This window comes from Acanthopagrus latus, chromosome 6 (assembly GCF_904848185.1).
Source record: "Acanthopagrus latus isolate v.2019 chromosome 6, fAcaLat1.1, whole genome shotgun sequence".
Lineage (NCBI taxonomy): Eukaryota > Metazoa > Chordata > Actinopteri > Spariformes > Sparidae > Acanthopagrus > Acanthopagrus latus.
This window is the reverse complement of record NC_051044.1, coordinates 31,919,517-31,940,377: the sequence shown is the minus strand read 5'-3', so window position 1 is coordinate 31,940,377 and position 20,861 is coordinate 31,919,517. Positions and strand designations below refer to the sequence as shown.

The following is a 20,861-nucleotide window of genomic DNA, read 5'->3' as shown; positions in this document are numbered from 1 at the left end:
CAAAAATCATCAAATGATAAACTTCAGCTTCTGTGAAATCAGTGGTAGAAACTGCTCTTATATAGTAGAAAATAATGTTGTTTGGAAAAGAGAAACTCGGAGGAAGGAACGTTTGAGTTTGCATTAAGATTAAACGTCTCAAATACAGTCCTGTTTAAAAATGTATCTGCAGTTGGGGAAAAAAATACTCAAACTTTTAAAGTCAATGAAGTGTTTACTATAATTTAGGCCCTTACAGACATTCTTTCCAGAACATTTTTAACATTTCAAATGTTGTGAAGTACATACTTTATTCATTTTTTATTTATCTATTTTTTTAATTTGTTTTTTGCTTAAAACTTCTGATCTTCCTGGTCTCAATGAGAAACAAATATTTGATGTCTACATATTTTTATATTATTATTTGTTTTTTACTTTTATTTTTTTCCATTTTTTAACCATGTTAATAAACTTTCAGCGACTGTTATCAGAGGGGCATTGCTCTACATGCACAACTACCTAACTCAATGTGAATGTGACTTGGCGTGTATTCAATAGGTCACCATATTCTAGAGTATCTGGCGCTGTGTTGCTAGAGCTCACAGGAAAAACAAGTCTACCAGGTCTATGAAAACAGAGAAGCGACTTGGCTTTGAAAAAGACGCCCAAAGCACTTGACTCTCCCTAATGTGTGAGTGAGAGGCCAGTTGATCCACTTAAACTGCATGCACGGTATATATATTGTCAATGACATTCCATATAATGAACTGACTAAGTGTATCAGTGAACATCGTTAGGGCAACTGATATATTGCTTTTGACAGTAACAAAGTAATATAAACCAATACTAGGGACTTCAGTGATATCATTAGTCATCAGGTACTGCATTATCGCCTGCGTTAAGACGGATCCCACAACATGATTTTTTTGCTTTGTTAACCAGGGAGATAGAAGACATCAGAGCGAGCCCAAAGGAGAGATTACATTTGGGAAAAAAGCCCCCTCAAAAAACACAACCTGCAACTGCTATTGTTTGTTGATTATAATAAAACGTACTTGGCAACAATGGTCCAGAGCCTCTCAATAGTCTCCCATTCAAAATATTTTACCAATCAATAACTGAAGTTGAACTAAACCTTCATAGCTGCCAGCTGTTTCAGTATTACTGACAGCATTCTAGGCAAGAGATACATCATGCAAATGGATGAAGAATTTTCCCAGATATGTACCTTTTATTGTCATTTTCAGCTTTTTTTCAGTGCTACAAAGGTCTGGCTTTCCTAATTCTGTGTGTGGAAACCCTGTTTAAACATGCAAGGGTTCATTACAATTTCCACATTGGAAAGACTGGATTTATCAAAAAAGGTACAGACATGGAAACTCACCTGAGTAGGCCCAGTAGGTCTCCTCGGTGGCTGCTCTCCGGTGCCGTGTCCCACCGGCCGTGACTCTGCGAAGGCCTTGGATAGGGGCTTGAGACTTGGCTTGGCTTCCTGTCAGCGCTGTAGGGGAGGAGAGCAGAGGGACAGGCAGGTTAGCATAAACAGCAGCAGAGCTTAAGCAGCATTCTGCTACCCCGCGTGGATACCTGCTGGGCAGGATGACATTCAACTTTGTCCTCAGCTGCCTTACCACGCAAGCTGCCTCATAATAACATCACAATGGTGCATCACTGCACTGTGAGTAGTAAAGTGACCTCACATACTGAAAACCTTAGTCCTCAGTACCAGTTCTTGTTAAACAGAACTATAAGTTCACCAGAATATACAAAACACATACAAAGAGGGCAGAAAAAAAAACACTAAAGGGAAACATGAAGATAAATGTCAGCTTCGGCTGTTGTTGAAGGCCTGCTCTAAATATTGGTGTAATTAACAGTATATGCAGTATACCTTGAGCAATATTAATGAAATTATGATACATAATATTGGGTTTTCATACCATCTTCACATTATGTGTTAATACGCTTAGCTGGTGTGATGATTGAATTAGTTTTTTTTGTTTTGTTTTGGGGTTTTTTTGCGCAGCAAGCCCCTTGATGTGGAAAACTGTACCTTGGGTTTGAGGTTATCCTGGATTACAAACAGGGACCCAATACCCTAGTCCTTAGAAAACCTGGGGCCAGTTCATTTACATGGAGCACAGGAGTGAGTATCTCTACTTCTCTGGGCACACAATGAAGTGAGCCTGTTGTAGTGGACGGCACAAAGGAATACACAAAGAAACTAATTTCTTTCATTAACATTGTGACGCTTGAATCAAAATGCTTTCTGTACCTGTGTTGGAGTTCACAATGACACACTTAGATCCAATGACCTCTGACCTTAAGTAGGAAGCAGGTCACCATATGAAATAATGATTTTGTCTGCTCTTCAGACAGAGAATACATCCACATAAAGACTGATTAAGTTTACAGGGTTGCACTCATGGTTACATTTAGCAGTGAAAATCTCAAGGGTCAAAAAGGTTTAAAAATATAAAATCTCTTCTCACAGACATATCACAGCAAAGCAGCATTTTTTAGAATATAATTTAGCCTGCATTTCAATTGAAAGTGCGCTGTTCAAATAGAAATCTGGATCCATCACTTGGTTTCATGTCTGAAACTTTAAATGGCCTCCTCTCGGGCTAAGAGACCTTCTTGATCCCCGCACAAGTAAAGGCAGAGATGGAATGCTTGACTTCTTTAATGTAGAGGACAGGATTTCTGACAGCTTCTCTCCTAATGGCTCCACTATGCTCAGTGATTTGGCCTTTTAAAGATCTTTCATAGGACAAAAATCATACTAAAAGGAAATGACTGGAGTTTATTTTAGACCCGCTGAAGGCCCCCTTCAACTTTCCAGTACAAGTATTAAGTCAAAGTCTTTTTTCTTTATTTTTCTTTGAGTTGGAGGTTTTGGGGCATTATTTGGCAAGAGTAATTAAGCATATTCAATAGTTTCTTTTTGTATTGCATATACACTCAGCCTTTTCCTGCTTTGGCCGGCAATGCAAAGAAAATTTGGTGTACTCTTTAACCAGGATTTGAATGTAATGTACTCTTAATGGAGCAGTCACATTCCACTACCTTCCACCTTAAAAGTGGACAACTGCCAAGTGTGTCATTCTAACTTTCCATTCAAAAGTTTCATTTCACTATGCCATTGTAATATCTTTAGCAACACTAAATACTGCAACAACCAACCAAGGGTGCCACTTCCATTGTCATATGTATGTACTGCCACACTTGGATATGTGCTGCTGGGTTTTAGTGGGGAATCTAACTTTAGCCCACTATAAATCTACTGTTGCAGCTCCTGAATGAGGAACTGACATTTCACACCAGACCTCAATGACCAGCTGTGATCATGTGAACACGGTGAGGTGTGTTTGTGAGTGATTTCTGAATATCAGTGGGGACCGACTCAGCTGTTTCCATATTAACACCAGGCATTACCGACAATGTCAGTCATGTCATAATGGAAAAGTCTCAAGATTTTTGCAAGGTAATGTGGTGGAGATTTAAAGGCCCAGGATGAACAATGAGGGAGTCTTTGTTTCAATGACAGACACTGGAGCACCCTTCCACCCCACCCCTATCCTTCCCCTCCTCCCCCATCTTCTTGTTTTAATTCCTTGGGATGTAAGCGTGGCCCATGTCTGTGAATGCCAATGGGAGGCAGCTCTATGGCTTTTCTATGAATTACATTATTGATTCCCAATACTGCTCAGAAGAGAAAATGTAATTATGCACAGACCCCACCCTAACCCCCCTCCTCCTTGCCAAACAACTCTTCTTTGCCTTCCCTCTTTCTTGTCTTTTACTCAGTGGTTTTTCATCAATTTGTCTTTCACTCCTCCCCTCAGCACCCCTCCCCACCTACCATCTCATCACCTGACCTGTCTCAAGCCTCTGTGTGCATTGTCCTTCGTCCATGTCATGTTGGCCAAAACCTTCCCAAAATGCTTGGGGGTTATAATAATATAACATACAGTCTAATAATATAGTGTTATTATGTCTTAAAATGTGCCTTTTATCTTATATCGGCTATTACAAAATATGTGAATCAGTCAAATTTAAACAACGACAAAAACAGACATTATTGGGCTTAGCTGATCAGCTGCCCCTCAAAATTCCCAAAGTGAAAAAAGGCACAAAAGATCAGCATTCATGTCAAAGACCAATGAGAAAGCGTCAATAATCTACATGTAGAGTGCACCTGAGATACAGAGCTGATATATATATATATATATATATATATATATATATATATATATATATATATATATATATATATATATATATATATATATATATATATATATATATATAATACTTTTGTTCATCTGTCATATGAATACATTGGATTTTCACAGTCAGTAGAAGCTCACTTATAAAATTCAAGCACACCACAGAGTGTCCCTCCTGCCGGGCTGACAGCTCTGTCAGCTGAACACTCAGTCACACTGGACAGAGGAAGAGGGGGTTTCGTCAGTGACTGGTTCATAAGTATTTTAGCTGACTTCCCTGACAGTCAGCACTATAGCTGAGCAGCCAACAGACAAGACCTGAGCTGCCTTCTACTTTCATTACCCTTCTTTACTTCCACCCCAGTTAGTTTGTAGTTAAGAGGAATTTTGAGACACTACCCTGTTTGTAAGTTTTTGGCCTTGCTCGTTGCTACTACAACTGTTCTGTGTACAATGACCCAGCAAAACAGTTTTTTTGATGTAAGATATAGAAAGCATTTTCAAGACTGCATACCACTGCAGGTCCTTAAAATATTTCTAGTTTTCATCTCCATCACATCTGGTTGTAGCCATCCAGACGTGTCCCACCATTTAACAGACTTTATTTATCCAGAGCTGATGCCCCATTCAGGCAAGCAGACAGACTCAGACTGAATCTATTTCATGGAGGGGGGCCTCCCTGTGGGCTTCTGCCACAAGAATAACAATGTTCAAGTCAGCGACAGCAATAAGAAACAACGGACTGACTGATACCAGAGGTGAAGGACACTGAAAGAGATGAGGAAGAAGAGGAATGACAGATGGGAATGGAATGAGGAGAAGGGGGATAAAATGGGGATAAAAGCAGATAGATGATCTTAAAGAGAGCCACAGAGGGGCTGAAGGAGAGGCCAGGAAAAGAGGACTATAGAGTAAGAAAAGTGTATAACTCAGCGCAAAACACTAAGTAGATGTTGTAAGTCTGATTTTCACATTGCAATGTCAGTCTTACTAACGTTTGACTTTAAAAAGTAGAGACCTGGAGAAAGAGCAGAGCTCCTGTTATGACAGGAACACATGTCTATAAAGTCTATGTTGTCAAAAGAAGAAAAAAAATATGGTAAGGACACACTTTTATTATAATTAGTCCATTGATAGTTATCACGTCAAATGGAGATATGGAGTGAGAACGATGAAAGAACAAACTTTCTTATAAGGAACAACTGGACATCTTGAATGTCATTTTCTCTCACCAAAGCAGACAGTCGTCCCTTACAGCTCCAGAGTGGGTATTATTATTATTATTATTATTATTATTATTATTATTATTATTATTATTATTATTATTATTATTATTATTATTATTATTAGTGCTGTGGTTTAGTAGTTCAACAAATGCTAGGTACTGATTTTGAATGATTAATAACATTTTGAGTGGAACCATCCCTTTGGCGTTCTAGTAGCTGTTTCCATGAGAAAGGTCTGTCTAGTACTGCAGAAATGTTTTCTTGGTATAAAAATGTTTTGTTGTCATGTTTTTCAGTCCAAAATCAATGTCATTTAACAAAGACACACATATACCCTACACACACCTGATGCACTACCTGATAACATCCTTAGTCGTGTATTAAGAACATGTTCGAATCAGAGCTGACACCTTATTCCCTCGAGCAGCCTCCTGATAGAACAGAGAAATCAATATTGTACAACAACAATGATTTGCAAACACAATGTTTTTTTTTTGTTTTTTTTTACTTCATTTTACTTTTACATGTAGATTTGATAAGTTTGTAAAAGACGAGACATTGTTAAATTGAAAACTACCTTGGCAGATATAAAATCAGTACAACGATGTACACCTGAACAGTACATCAGAAATCCTAATAAATAATTTAACTAAAAGAAGCCATTATGCTGGATTATCAGTATTTTGTCTTAAGGTATTATCTATTCCACCATTTAATATACATTTGAGTTGTAAAGTACTACACAGACCACTCTAATATCCTTTTGCCATACAGTGACAAATTACTGTGTTCACATTACGAACATGTTGAGTGCCAAAAATGTAATATCTAATTCTGTGGATCCAGCTAATGTCTATGGTGCAGGGCAACTGTGTTGTAACAGTGCATTAATGCTCCAAAGAGAGAATAACTGCAGGTTCTGTTCTTTTCTGTTCTGCTCACATTACACAAACACAGCAAACGATGTATACACTTATTTTTTTTGCCAGAAATTACACAATTTTTTACACTCTGTTATAGGAACTCTTAATTTGTTACTAAAGTTAGCTAGTTTCTGTGTAGGCTGCATGCTTCCATCAGTTTGAATATATAGATTATCAAGTGACTTGCGTAGTTTTTAAACATTTCACCCTAACAAAGACTGAATCTGTTTGATTTTTTTTTTTTGTTTTTTCCTTAGATCTTCACAGGAAAGAAAAAAAAAAATGTCTTGCCACTTTGCCTGTACAGGTGTACAGCAGTGCGTTTTGGAGGGCAGATTTGTTCACACAGGCACACTGAAAGAACACAGCAGATGCACTGGAGATGTGTACCAAGGTAACTCATTTTCTCTCTAACACTCTCCCTTGGTGTGCAGTGCCAGGAGTCAATAAAGCTTAAAGGAGCCGGGACTTTGGCTGGCCTGGCCTTTTGTGTCCAGACACACTGCCGCTCACACAAAAGTTCCTCTTGAGAAGAAAAATAGACAACACTGGTTCCTGTCATCCATCACAGGGGGCCATTTAGGGGAAGTGCAGAGTGTTTGCTCAAGCCTCAATTAAAATGCACAGCCCATAACTGTGTTCCTGTGCTTAACCTTGGCTCGCCCACTTCTCACTTGATCTCTCTTCACTTGACTTCAGAGAGAGCGAACATCAGGGTGTTCAAATGCATTGGAGAGCACGCACGCACACGCACGCGCGCACTCCCGACTCACACACACAAACTGATACAGTGTATGTATGCCAGTCAGTCCTTACTCTAGTGATTCACTTCATTAGCATTCTTTACATCTCCCTCCAATGTGCTTAGTGCTGAAGGACATCTACCAAACACATGCACACACAGTGATGCAAAGCTAGCCTTAACTCCACCCCCAATGTGGAGCTGCTCTCTGGACGAGGTGAGCTACTATATTGTAGCAGCTGTCATGCAAGAGCAGGCTGGCAGGAGGGCGGATGGGGGCTAATGGTCGTCTTGCAGCCCTGCTGGTGGCTGACCAGACACCCTGGCAGTGGAAACTGAGAGGCGATGGGTGTGTGTCCGTGTGTGAGGGTGAGGATGATGGTTTGAGATTTGAGATAAGGAATAGCCCAGAATCAAACAAAGCTCAAGTTTAAACACTACATACAGTTTGCTTTGAGCAATCAGTTGAAAAACCAAAGGTTGTGAAAACATAGGCTCATACTGTATGACTCAAATAGAATCACACTGAAAGTCCGATGACTATAACATTAAAAGCCTGCACCAAAGGGAGAGAACAGAGCACAGTGTGCTTCAAAGCAATTCAGCCACATGGGTAACTTTCAGTGACTGCTCTTACTAATTTGTGTTTACAAATTTGTGGAACATTAATCAATAATGTTAACATTTTAACTCGTTTAATCCGACAGAGTTGTTTAACAGCAGCATATCTGATATATTATTTAACTGTTGGTTAAATAAACTTATAAATAATTTCAGGTATCACTGTCAATCAGAATCAAACTGGATTAAATTCAAATTGAACATTCACAGTAGACACTGTTACTCTCATTGTCTGTTTGGACTGCATCGTAGGCTGCATGTGAACTGACAGCAGCATTAAGAGGACAGATGTAATGATTGCATTTCTCAAGTGAAGAATTTCATTTAGAACGTGTCAGAACCTATTGAATACAATACATCTGCCAGCCAGGCGCTGGATCCCCACGCTGTTCCCCTGTGATCGGAGAAGTATCCAGATCCTTTACTTTCATGAAAGTAGCAATAAAACAGAGTGACAATGAAAATGTAAAAGTCCTGCATTCAAAATGGAACTTAAATGAAAGTACCTTAATATTACCATTAAAATGAATCAAAAGTAAGTGTAATCAATGGGATTATTATCACTAATATGTTTGCTGTTGGAGCTGACTGAACTGAAGCTGAATTTAACTGTGCTACTAATTGTACTCAGTACTTACTTTAAATTCTAATCGGGTGTTTTGTGTCTAATATTGTAATAGACACAGAACCAGTGACTACAGCTGCAAGAGTGAAGAATATTGAGAAGCAAAGAATTGAAATATTCAAGTTCAAAATGGTGTTATAGAAATGATACAAAATATGGAGAGAAAAAAAAAAATGTTCTCAGGGTGGTGCAAGGTCATTAAAATGAAGGAATCATACCAGGATATTCATGATTGTGTGGGACACGAATATATCATTAATTATTTCATTGAATTTAAATTATTTGATGAGAGTTTGTGATCAAAATTCTACTGTGGATGAAAGTTTTGGATGGAAAAGAGGGACAACAAGACTTGAGGCCCAGATACACCAAACCGACATCAAAGAGCCAACAGCGATGGAGGCTGAACGTTGTGTTGGCTCACATCGCCGGTGTCCTTGCTAAAAAGCTTCACTTGAGCACATCACAGAGACTACAGCTGACGGCCAACTCGCTTGTTTATTCTGCATTCTTTATTCAATAATCAAAAACCAGAAGACCTTGACCTGCTTATATACAAAGTAAGTCCTGATGAAGCAGCTTTTACAGACCATTTTCACACCACTCAAATCAAGCCAGTTTTAATTATGAACATGCCTGATAGAAAGCGAACAACAGCACTGGAACTAGTTGTGCAAGCAGAAAAGCAAGAGGAGAACCCTAACCCTAACCCAGTTTTAAAAACTTTGTAGTTCTGGACACAATGTCAGCCTGATGTGTCAGGGCCCTTACATGACTACTTCTGCTTTGCTGATTAAAAGTAGAAAAAAAAAAATACCTACAGAGATGGATTTCATTTAAGATAAGAACAAAGTAAGATAGACAAAGGGTTGAGGTTATGCAGATTGAATTAAGACCATGAAATAGATAGAAGGAAGGTGGAAATGAAAGAAAGACGGGTTTTGAGCAAGATTGGTTTGGGAGAGATTGAAAGAGGAAGCCGTGGTGGGGAGATGGGGGGAGGGGCAGCAGAGAGGCTTTTGTGCTGGCTAGATGTCGATCAGAGCAAAGTAGAGAGAAATCACTCGCTCACAGAGTCCGCTCAGCATGACTTCATGTTTTCTGGAGCCTCGGCCAAGGGCAGAGTAAGACAGTTGCACACACACACACACACACACACACACACACACACACACACACACACAGTGGAGCTATGAAGCCCAACAAGGCACATCATCATCTATGAAGCAGAAACACTGGGAGGCAACGCTGTGTAAGGAGGCGAGAGGAGGAAGGGGAAGCGTGGCCGCAACATATAGCTCAAAGAGCTCTTTAATGTCAAAATGCCCTCACAGACATGCCTCGCCTCAAAAGCACCATCCGCCCTTCCCGCCCTTCCTCCTCACCTTCCTCCAGCTCATTGATCGTATATGGACAGCCAGCCAGCCAGGCAGACTGTGAACTGATGCCACTCACACCCTCTTCCCCTCCAGCCACCCACCTATTACCCGCCAGCACGCACGCATGCACACACACACACACACACACACACACACACACACACACACACACACACACACACACACACACACACACTTGGCTAATTAATAGCCACTGTTCAGTGAGACAAGGTCACGCTGCCAGGAGGCTAAACACAATGCCACGAAGCTGACACCTCTGCTGGGACACGAGACAGAAGCTGTTAATGCACTTCTCTATTGTCCTGTCCCAGTGGAAGCTGTCCCACCCTTACCCCCCCACAACTGCCTGCTGCCGCCTGTATGTATATTTTTTTGGTTTGTTTTGTTTCCCATTATCTATGTATCTGTGCATGACACTGCATGGTCAGTCTTGTAGGGCTTTGAGGGACAAGTTCACCCAAAAATGGGATGTCATTATCGACTCACATTGGTGGTGATGGATTTTTTCTTACAAAAGGAGCTTAAATACAGTCTTTTCAAATCAGTCTGTGATGTCGGGGCTTCTGGAGACTTTGTTACAGGAACTGTAATAAGCTATTTCATGTTTCAAGTTATCAAGTCTCCATCTACTTCAGTTGTTTAGCAGAATGCTGAGAAACTTCAGCATGTGGGTGAAGAGATAGTGCCTGTTTCAATTAAATGATAAGTTCACGCAAAAATAAAAAATTCATATATATTCTTGCAATTGAAACCTTGTCATGTTATCACTTTGTAATGATAGCCATACATCTTGGTTATTAAAGATGATTTAGTATTAGGCACATGAAAAAAGCAAAGACACACATCATATTCCTAAGTAATTACTCACATTTTTGTGTACCTTACTGTAATGTGTTCCTGCATTTATTGATTTAGTAGTGGCTGCATTTCATTCAGTAAATAATTTCAGATACCTTCATTATATTTAATCATTTGCAGTGTTAAGGCTGTTAGCTCTTTCCTCCGTGAGCGTGTCTTAACGTCGTCAAACAGAAGGCAGCTTCTTTAAAACGTTTCAAAGTTTGACATTTGTTTCCTTGCACTATTCAATGTATGTCCTTCACATGGTCTAATAGATGTCAATGCTGAACGCTTATAAATGATCAAAGCCTTTGCTTAGAAGTGCTGCTGTGTCCTTACCGTTGTGCTCTTTATCAACCACATTTTATCAATTCAGTTCAGTTTAATTTTGCCATCATCACTCCAGCTTTACTCAGTGGGGGGAGAAAATAAGCCACGACAGGCCTAAATGTAATATTTCCTTTACTGTACAATCAACTGCAGAGCAACGACCAAGCCAAAACAAACCAAAACAGCCTCGTAGATCAAGCGGGTGTCAAGCAGAGACATTACAAACACAAGCATAGGCTGCTCCGAGCACATTGCCCTTTCAAAGGCATACTGATTAGATTTGAAAACCTGGCAGTTAGACTTTTAACTCCCAATTAAGCCACATTTGTACTGAGTACAAGGCTTAACTGAGTTGTTTGACTTAACAGTGTCTACTGAATGACTGCACAATAATGTTTGCCTAATTAAAGCAGCCACTTAACCACAGGAGCTCGGAAAAAAACACAACCACTACTCCTAATAGGGCACATTCACTCATATAAAAAAACCTTGAAGCTTTGTGTAATATCCGCCATATTGTCACTTTCTTGAATGCAGCCCAGCGTGCATTAGCTCATGCACCTTTTATGTGCCTAAATTGCTCCATTGGGAGATCTTTTCTGAAGTAGAGACACCTGTCCAATTCTGCAGAGTACAGTAGACACCAGACAGTCGATGCAAGATGTGAGACTGTGTGGATTTCTGTGCCTGGTCCGGAAACCCACTGCCCCCCTGCCCCCCTGCCCCCCTGCCCCCCTGCCCCCCTGCCCCCCTGCCCCCCTGCCCCAACCCTCAAAACATAATGCACATTTGGCACTGGGCATCAGTTCAAATGCCAACTACTGCTGAGGACACTGAGGTCATATTTGCAATATTTTGCCATAAATGGGGAATCACATTTCACATAATTTCACTGGTCATAAAAAAATTCTACTGTTTACATTTTTGAAATAAAGCTGTTACATGAGGAAACAAAATAAACAACATCCTGACTATGGCAGGATGACAGTGTGCACTAGAGATCTTCCACTGCCATCTCGAGTAGTTTTTTTTCATAAATGATTTATGTAATTCACATTAGCTTTACTGTATTTATGACCAGCTATCTGCTAAAACATTGTATTCCCACATTATCAAATGACTCTGTCTGACTACGATGAACTACATTGGCTCCATATTCTTATATTTACAACTCACTTCACATTCTGGTCAAAAAAGAAAAAATAAAAAGTCACGAGTGAATGACAAGCTACGCTGCTACAGTTCTTTGGATGAAGACCAACAGATGAATTATAGGCAATAACACGGCTGAAATCATCTAGTGTAGACAGAGCTGTAAGGGAGGTTTCAGTGTTGGTTGTCTAAGGGTAATCTCAGGGTTGGGGGTGGGGTAGAGATGTGTGTATGTGTTTTCTAATCCTTTTTTTAACATGTGAAGAGAATATGTTTACACTGAAATGGAGGCCTGAATTGTCCTTTAACGTTGACTATCCTCACCAAAGCTTTTTAAAACTATCACAATCTAGCAAATATAAATCAGGCACCATTTTGACACCATTCAAGCGGCTCCATGGCAGGTGGTTTAGTGTGTGATCATCGTGTTTGTCTACTCCTAAAAACCTTTCTGCAAACAACGTCCAAACAGTGCATTAAAAAAGAGGGCAACACAGTGCTATAGGCCACATGAGCGTGAGGGTGCAGCCCTGACAACATGTCAGTTCGCCAAATGCATTGACATTTTGCACGGACTGTTGCTGGACAATAAAAAGCCTGCAGGACGAGCATGTATCTGTGAATATTGAAATGTCACATGAGAGGATGGTGAGTTATTAAGAGAAAAGGGCCGTTTCAGAGAGAGCACGACAGAGCAGCAGATGCCTTTTGTCTCCTCTCAGATTCTATAAAGCGACATCTGTTATGGATTGTTTCATACGCGGTGACCTTCAAGCCTACTTAGAAAAGAGAAGGAAAGAGATAAGTCTCATCTTTCTCTCCCCTCATCCTTTGTTAATGCATAAGGTGGGCTCATCGCTTTTTTCCTCACCTTTTTTCAGGTTAAGGTGATGCCGACAAATCACCCTTGCCGTCCTACACCAATCAGCTGGAACATTACTAAAGATCACCCACAGTTTCCTGCTCTGAATACTTATGGGCAGGACAGGTGCCTTTGCTTTAAGTTCAGCAGGGCCGCGCTAACCTCAATCAGGCTGTATATGTATGTACATGTAGGTCGCAGCTGAAGCTAGGAGCCGTTTCAGCAGCACTCAGTGGAACATCATCTACAGAAAGTAGAGACTGGTGAAAAACATTTGACCCAGTGCACACTACAAAAGTTATTGCCAGTATCACTTGTTCAAGAGTCTGCTTAGTATAAATTCTGAAACATTAGGTTCTCAAACACCATGTAGACTGTAGGTTTAAGAGCTTTTTGATCATCCCTTTTTTTCTTTTGCATTACAGCAAACAGCTAATTTTACAGCACCTCCTCAGATCTTGGCTGATTAGCTGGGCTTGCTGTAACATTTATCATTTATGGCTGCAGACGTTAGCTTCAAATGAAAATGGCTGACATGATTAGTAATTATTGTGAGTCAGAAGTCACACTCAGCATGGGTCGCAACAAAATGTTTTTGATTGTCCGGCCTCATGTCAGCTGAGGCCGGACAATCAAAAATCAACATAATCGTCCTCTGTCTCTGCATCGATACAGTATCTTCCACTTCAGCACTGCAATGCATCATGTTTAATATAAAACATATAGTCCTTGTATTATACACTAACATTTAATGCATTATTGGGTCATCCCTGATTCATCGCGCATTTGTTTTTAGTAATGTCACATATTTTTGTGTATCAGAAACGCTTTTTAACAATACACTATAAACATTCAGAATTTTTGGAGTCAAATCCTCCTATCAGTCATGTTTCTGCATTGACAATAAACCAAGAGAATCAGGCTGTGGGCCACACAGCTTAACAAAGAGCCCAGCTCATCAAAGCCGAGGGGGGGCTGGAGATCCTCTATAGATTAATGCCTATAAAAACTACAATTCCCTTGAGCCGAGCTATGCAGCTTGTTATAACTCAGGACCAGAAGTTGTAGTTTTATTGGTGTATGGTTTTATTTACGGTCGTAAAAAGATACAGCCACACAATATGTCATATCTGGTACAACTGAAATAGTAATTACAGTGCATGTAGATGATCTGTATTAAGAAGAGTGAAGCATCTTGGTTTATTTATGATGTTTTAGCTAAAACAGGAGTTGAACAGGCAAGTCCACCCACTCGTAAGATATGTCATCCAATGGTGTGTATGTGCATGCGTGTGGGTGTGGTATTGTTGATTGATCAAGAACACTTTGGGGTTTTTGTGTTGAGAAATGTTTGGATATCATTTAACTCGACAGTAAGGACTATGCTTCTGGGTAGTGGGTCCTCCAGTCCGACCACAGGACTGACGCAAAACATGTAATGTACCGATTAAATCATAATGGAGCAACTGCCCATTTCTCTCTAACACAGTGTTAGGTAAGGTTTGAAATGTATGCATTTAAAACTGGCAAAAACACAATAGCAATTAATGCCCGGGTTACATTAAACGTTGTCATGTTACTGTTTTTTTTGAAAGAGCACCATCAAACTGCTACATAAAAGAACACAAATAATAGAACAGGCCAGATAACTACACAAAGCGAAACAAGATGCACATCTCACAATTAAAGAGGTGTTTTTGTGAAACTATTACATTTTGCCCTGTGGACCAATGTAGCTATTACAGATGTCTACGTAAGATTGGGTTGTTTCAATCTACAAATGAAGACATGGTATTCAGCTTGGCTGAGCAAACCACCTTGACAGATTGATCCTGGTGACATAAGTTACCCCCCTATCTCTCCAGACTGAAAGGAAAAGCTCCAGAGGAAAGACAAGGCAGCCCGCCTGTAATTTTTACCTGAAGAATGACGTTGATCTTCACTGCAGCATGTCACCAATGCAGTTGTATCAGAAGAGAAAACAATGATACACCCTTTGTGAAAGAAGCATCTGTAAATGGTGTATAAATTCTTTTGAGCGTAGGTGGGCACTAAACCAGTAGTTGGCTAGCTCGGCTGGTGATTCAGGTATTTTCATAACCAGGAGGTCGGCTTCAAAACACCACTGAGCAGATTTTCTCGTCATCACTTTCACATCATCACTTTATGTAGCAGAATTTAGCGTGTTCACCCCGGTTTTACGTTTAGATCAAAGCCACTGCACGCCGAGGTGCTAAAAAAGAGTTTAATGAAGAGTCAATTGACCAACTGAAGCTTAAAAGCAAATGAACATTAAAAGAAAGGAAAGGGGCAAAGACATATCAGCCCCTTCCTCTGTGTGTGTGTGGTGGGCATTGAAGTATTGAACAAAGAACCGTAGATCAAACCACACACACATTACTTTGTCCTTGCGTCATCTGGGATGGTGAACGGATTAACACCTATTGCATCAAGCCAAGACACCTTCCACCCAGCAATTATCGCTCATTCAATTGAAGGGTAGGAATGAATATGAAGTTAAGCAGCTTAGTTTTTCCCAGCTGAACAAGAAGAATTGTCAGGATGGACGAATAGAAAGACGGATGCCATGCAGCATTATAGAAAGTCATTATGATAAGATGTGCTGAAGAACAGAAATGCCTTATCTGAATGTCCAAATTGAGGGGTTATCAAATCCCTAAAAAAAGGCGATGCAGCGTAGAATAGTGCCAAGGGCTGAAAACACGAGAGGAAAAAGCAGAAAGTGAATGATGAAGAGAGAGGGAAAGTAAAATCAAATGCATACTTGAGCTGGTGTCAGAGTGGTAGATAAGGAAGGCCAAACAGATGAGTGATTGTGAATCGATAGCCTCTGGGCACACTGTTCTCCTCTCCCTCGCCAAAGAGTTAACCTTGCAGGTCAGTGTTGATTCAATACGCCTCCACTACCAATACGCCTTTGAGCTTAGAGGCACACAAACCCCTTCATTAACAGCCCGACATTACTGAATCACTGCCTCTAGTCTCAACATCGGGCTCTGTGCAGTGTTTTCCCAACATAGACACATCCCTGGATGTTCAAATCTCCTGTTCCTCCCATAATGCATTTCCACTGCTCACATGAGAAACTAAGGATTGTTATTTTTTCTGCGATAATGCAAACCAGTTCTGTATTGTTCAACAAGTGGATGGTTTTTATCTTTCATCTGTTGTGTGATGAAGCATTTTTGTGCATGCAAACAGTCTGCAAAGAAAAAAAAGCCCAAAGTCCACGCCAAACACTTCTCCTGCACTGCCTGAAATGCCTGGCTGGAGTAGAGCCTTTACTTCTGCAACTTATGTGCATAACTATGTAACAGGTGTTATATAAATATATGCTTTTATGTATTCATTATAAAATATACACGCCATTCAGTCTGCAGACATACAGTTGCTACTGTTGGTGCGGAACCATACTAGATCACACTACCTTGCTCAGCATGACCCGCCCTACTCTGCCTCTGACTGGCAACATCTTCCCTGTTAAGTAATGTGCAAGTCTCATCAACGCTTGATCAGAGGCGAGATGTCTAACTCTGTTGCTAAAACATTAGAATCACTGACAGGTGAGATGAGTAAATTGATAATCTTGTTACAAAGCCATGATCTTTTGAGTATCCCTGAGTCCTGGTAGACACCAATGACACACACTACCCATCCAAACAAGGATCAACTACACCCCCTCATGGGCATTCCCCATTGGCAGTGGAAAAGAAAGACACTTACAAATGATTTTTTTCTTCCAATTTAAAGGCTAAACTATCTAAACTAAGGGTGGTCTGAGTGCTCGGGCACTGATCATTATCTGCCGTTGTTGTGAATAATCAGTGGTCTCTATAAAGATCATAAGAGCCAATCAGGAAAAAAAAATACACAGGACAGTTTCTCTATGCGCTGCTAAAATGCCACACTATGGTGTGCAGGGCTCTGCTGGTCACCCGCTGCTAACTAACTCTCCTCCTGTTATCAGTAGTATTCAGTGCCCTCTGGTATAACCACCACAACATATCTACCAAGTCCTGCTGGCAAGCGGTTTGTGACAAAGGGAAAAGATTAACCAGTACCGCTGAGCAATTCTCATACCGCTATGTCTTGCTTTGAGAAGCTAGATTGTAACCAGCAATCACACAGAGCTGTGGAGGGAGATAACTGTGGTAACAGTAGGAGAAGGCACATTCTCCTGGAATCAGTGTAGTCAGAAGCAGATACATTTATTATTCGGGATTGTCTGTTCGACATAAGTACATTATCTATCATTCCCGAGTGTGGGATGTAGTTGCCGTTTGTTTCAAGCCCTACGTCATAAGAGCTAACAGCTAATGAAGCTAACAGCTGACGGAGCTAACAGTTTACAGCCTAGGTAAACACGGCAGGACTTGAAGTGTTAAACAGTGACTGGTCTAATGTGACAACATAACAAGTTTACAGTAAGTAGTACAATACTTAATAAAAAGACAGTTGATCCAGCACGCTGTATTTGTTTCTCCCCCTCACAGACCCGCTATTGGATTTGGCAGATCAACAGGTTTGACGTCTGCTCGACCCTCTAGCGCTGTCTCACTTGTTCCCAGTTGTTTTTTTTTCTTTCTTCCAATCTCCTTGTTTCATGCACCTTTTTTCTCACATCCCTCCCCTCTCTTATGCCCTTGACTCCACCTCTCCCATCTATGACATACTGTATATGAATGTGAAGGAAGGAGGTGGAAAAAATTGAGATCTGACTGACCTGGGGTGCACACCCCCTGACAAGATTAAGACACCTCAATGGATAAGATGCAGCATGCTACGGTGTCACTGCTGCTTCCACCGGTGCTGGGGATTTTGAAGGTGCATTTGAAATTGCCTCGGTGAGCCGATAAACAGAGTTTTTGGCAGGCAATGAGAGTTTGCAGGGCATAATCTCACACAGTGAGGATGCGCTTGAGTGCTGGACAGCGAGAAATTCGATTAACGCCTCCTCTGGGGCCTTCCTCTTCCCCCCAGCCCCATCCCCCACTGTAGAGGGTTGGATCCAGCTCTGGATATGGACCCCGTTACCCACTACTGGCTAATGACAAAGCTGCTGCTCCCTGGCTGGAAAACCATCTGCTGGCAACAAGGCTTTTAAAGCAAACACCATGCAAAGATGACTGACAGGGAGGCTGGTGGCTGTGGGTATACACTATGTTTGTGTGTATGCATCTGTTAACAAATGTGTGTTTTTGACCCTCTTAACACAATTATATGCGTCTTGGGTAATCAGATTGCAGTCAGGCTGTGAAAAATAAAAGTGTATTAATTCAAGGTATAAATGCAAGTCAGGTGCCTGAACGGGCATACCAACCTAATCACCTTTTGGATGTGAGCAGAAACAGGCTTTACCACCAGAGTGTGAATGCAACATGTCTCTGGTGCATATCTCTGAGATACACAAACACAAATTGACTTTTACGCATGAATCCAGCCAGGGCCTGTGCAAAGCAGCAGAGTGCTCAGGCAGTAACTTCACACCTTACCGGTTTACCTCTTCAGTTTCTACCCCAAACTCTTCCCTCATCACTGCTGGGTCCCTTAATACAAAGACTAGCAGAGTCCAGAGGTCCAACACTTGATTTTCAACTATAGAATATTCCCTGTTGTTTGAACAGGTAAGAAATAAAAAAAGATGTGTCGGCTGCGATTGTTTTATTTGATGTAGGTACCTGTAAGTGTGATGTACTAGTGAACACCTTAGGATAAAAAAAGTGCTGGGATGTAGTGATCAAAGATGGATGATTTCATCACTAATAATATTTGTTGTGTTGAAACTCATCTGTCTATATCTAGTCTCTGTTTGTTGGTACAAACCTAGTGTTAGGATTCAGACAGCAGCCTGATGGAGTTTGTAAATGCTGCACTTGTCAATGAAAGCAAGTTGGCTTCATATTATTGTTACACAACATTAAAATGACTGACAGGTGACGTAAATAACACTGATCATCTCAACACAATGCTATGTTCTGCTGGGAAACCATGGGTGACTGCATTCATGTGAATGCCAGTTGACACGCACCACCTATCAAAACACTGTTGTGGACCAAGTGCAACCCCTCATCACAACAACACTGCCTGATGGCAGCAGCCCCCCAGCAGGACACTGTGCCCTGACACACCGCAAACACTGCTGACTGAGTCCTGGTGTGAATCTGAATAAAATGCTGAAAAAAACTAGGTGATTCTCAGCAAGCTTGGCAATAGTTTGCCTGACCTATAAAATCACAGTAATTACTAAGAGATCACTGCACATCAATTAGTGGTGGTTGCCACCCCACAAACAGGCACCTCTAATTTAGCTGAAATCTTAAAGGAAATGTATTGAACAGGCTCCATAAAGATTTTAGGTGCTTTTCTGGCCCAAGCTAGTAATCATTAAAGTACAAATAATAACCACTGTGATTTTGTGGACCGTCTGGCCTTGATAGGAAAAAAAATATTTAATCCTTCAGCTTCAGCATATCATAGAAATAAAAATGTATTCTTAAGGGACTTCAAAATTGTGTGTGTGTGTGTGTGTGTGTGTGCGTGTGTGTGCACTGAAAGACAAACTAGCCTTTTTTTGTGTGTCACCGCGACACGGCTTTTGGACAAGTCTACAGCCCCTCACAGCCAGACTGACTGGTGGAAATGCATAAATACTCTGTCAATTAGACTCTTAGTGTTAACCTGCTCCCAGCAATTTGTGATAAGGTGCGGGAGTGGTGAGGTGAATCCAGCTAATAAATGACTGGAGTCACTGGAGCCACTCCTCTGAACGACAGATAAAAAAAAAAAAAAAAGAAAGAAAGAAAAAAAAAATCTCTCTGGCAAATGTATTTCTCTTGGGAGCAGCCCAATCTAATTATTGAGGGAGATGAGGGGTCGAGGTGGCAAGGAAAGTGCTTGGGAGGTGGGACAGTGTGTGTGTGTGTGTGTGTGTGTGTGTTATTTTGTGTCTCTTCCTCAGATGTTGCCTGATGATACAACAGAGCTGCTTAAGAGAATGGCAAGCCTGAAGCCCTGCTAGTGGTCTCTAGAGGTAAAGTGTGCTCCTCGTCCCTTCTTCTGAAAGTGTGGGCTTTTCTGAGAATACTGCTGTAAGGAATATTGTCATTGTTATTATTAACAGATATCACAGCTATTGTATGATTCACAACTACTAGGAATGGTGATTTTTGCACTACAATTTTCATTTTCACTGAAAAATAAAACTGTATTATAAACTATTATATCATGATGATATGATATGAGTTGGGGCCTGTATCAGTCAAATATGTTCTCTTACATCTGAAGAACAAGATTTGCGGGCCAGGACATCTCTGCAGCACTACAGTACATCATCATAATGCTGTCTGTCACACATCTTACTTATATAAAAAAATGCTGCTTCTGCAATTTGTATATTGCGCCTCAATTTTGATAATATTTCAGTTAAGTGTGCAGCCCTATTCACTTGCATCAATATAGACAAAACACAGGTCAAAAGCCATAGAAAATGCAGTTGTTTTGGGTCCGAGTGAGCAAATCCAGTTCTGTTGTAGGATTTAAAAAAAAAAAAAAAAAAAAATGAGTGTAGCTCTTCTGAAACAATCCTGCCTGAAAGGCATCATTATTCGGAAAAGTCTAGACAGGTAGCTCCACAGAATGACAAAGAGTGTCTTTACTGAGCTCAGGTAATGGATAAAAACTGTCGTTTAAAAAAGGAGCGGAGATCAAAGCTGCCTCACCTGTCATGATGAGAGCAACTGGAGTTTGGTGTTTCCAGTTTGATGAGAGAACTGTTTTGTCAGTGATGAAATCCCACCTATCAGTCAGCCCACCGAGTGAGCTGCTCCTCTGCTGTGTGTGTGTGTGCATGTAATCCTGTCGGATGGAATTAAACACCTCACATCTCACTCTCAGTGCCAGAGCAGTGAA

General features: G+C 40.8%; 1 protein-coding gene across 1 annotated transcript in view; it reads right to left on the bottom strand.

The window, feature by feature from the left end:
- Positions 1 to 20,861, bottom strand: part of ptprga (protein tyrosine phosphatase receptor type Ga) — a 429,346-nt gene that overhangs the window by 342,147 nt on the left and 66,338 nt on the right. The window contains exon 2 of the mRNA XM_037102522.1: positions 1,364 to 1,480. Coding sequence (XP_036958417.1) covers positions 1,364 to 1,480 — 117 coding nt within the window. The remainder of the gene's footprint in view (positions 1 to 1,363; positions 1,481 to 20,861) is intronic.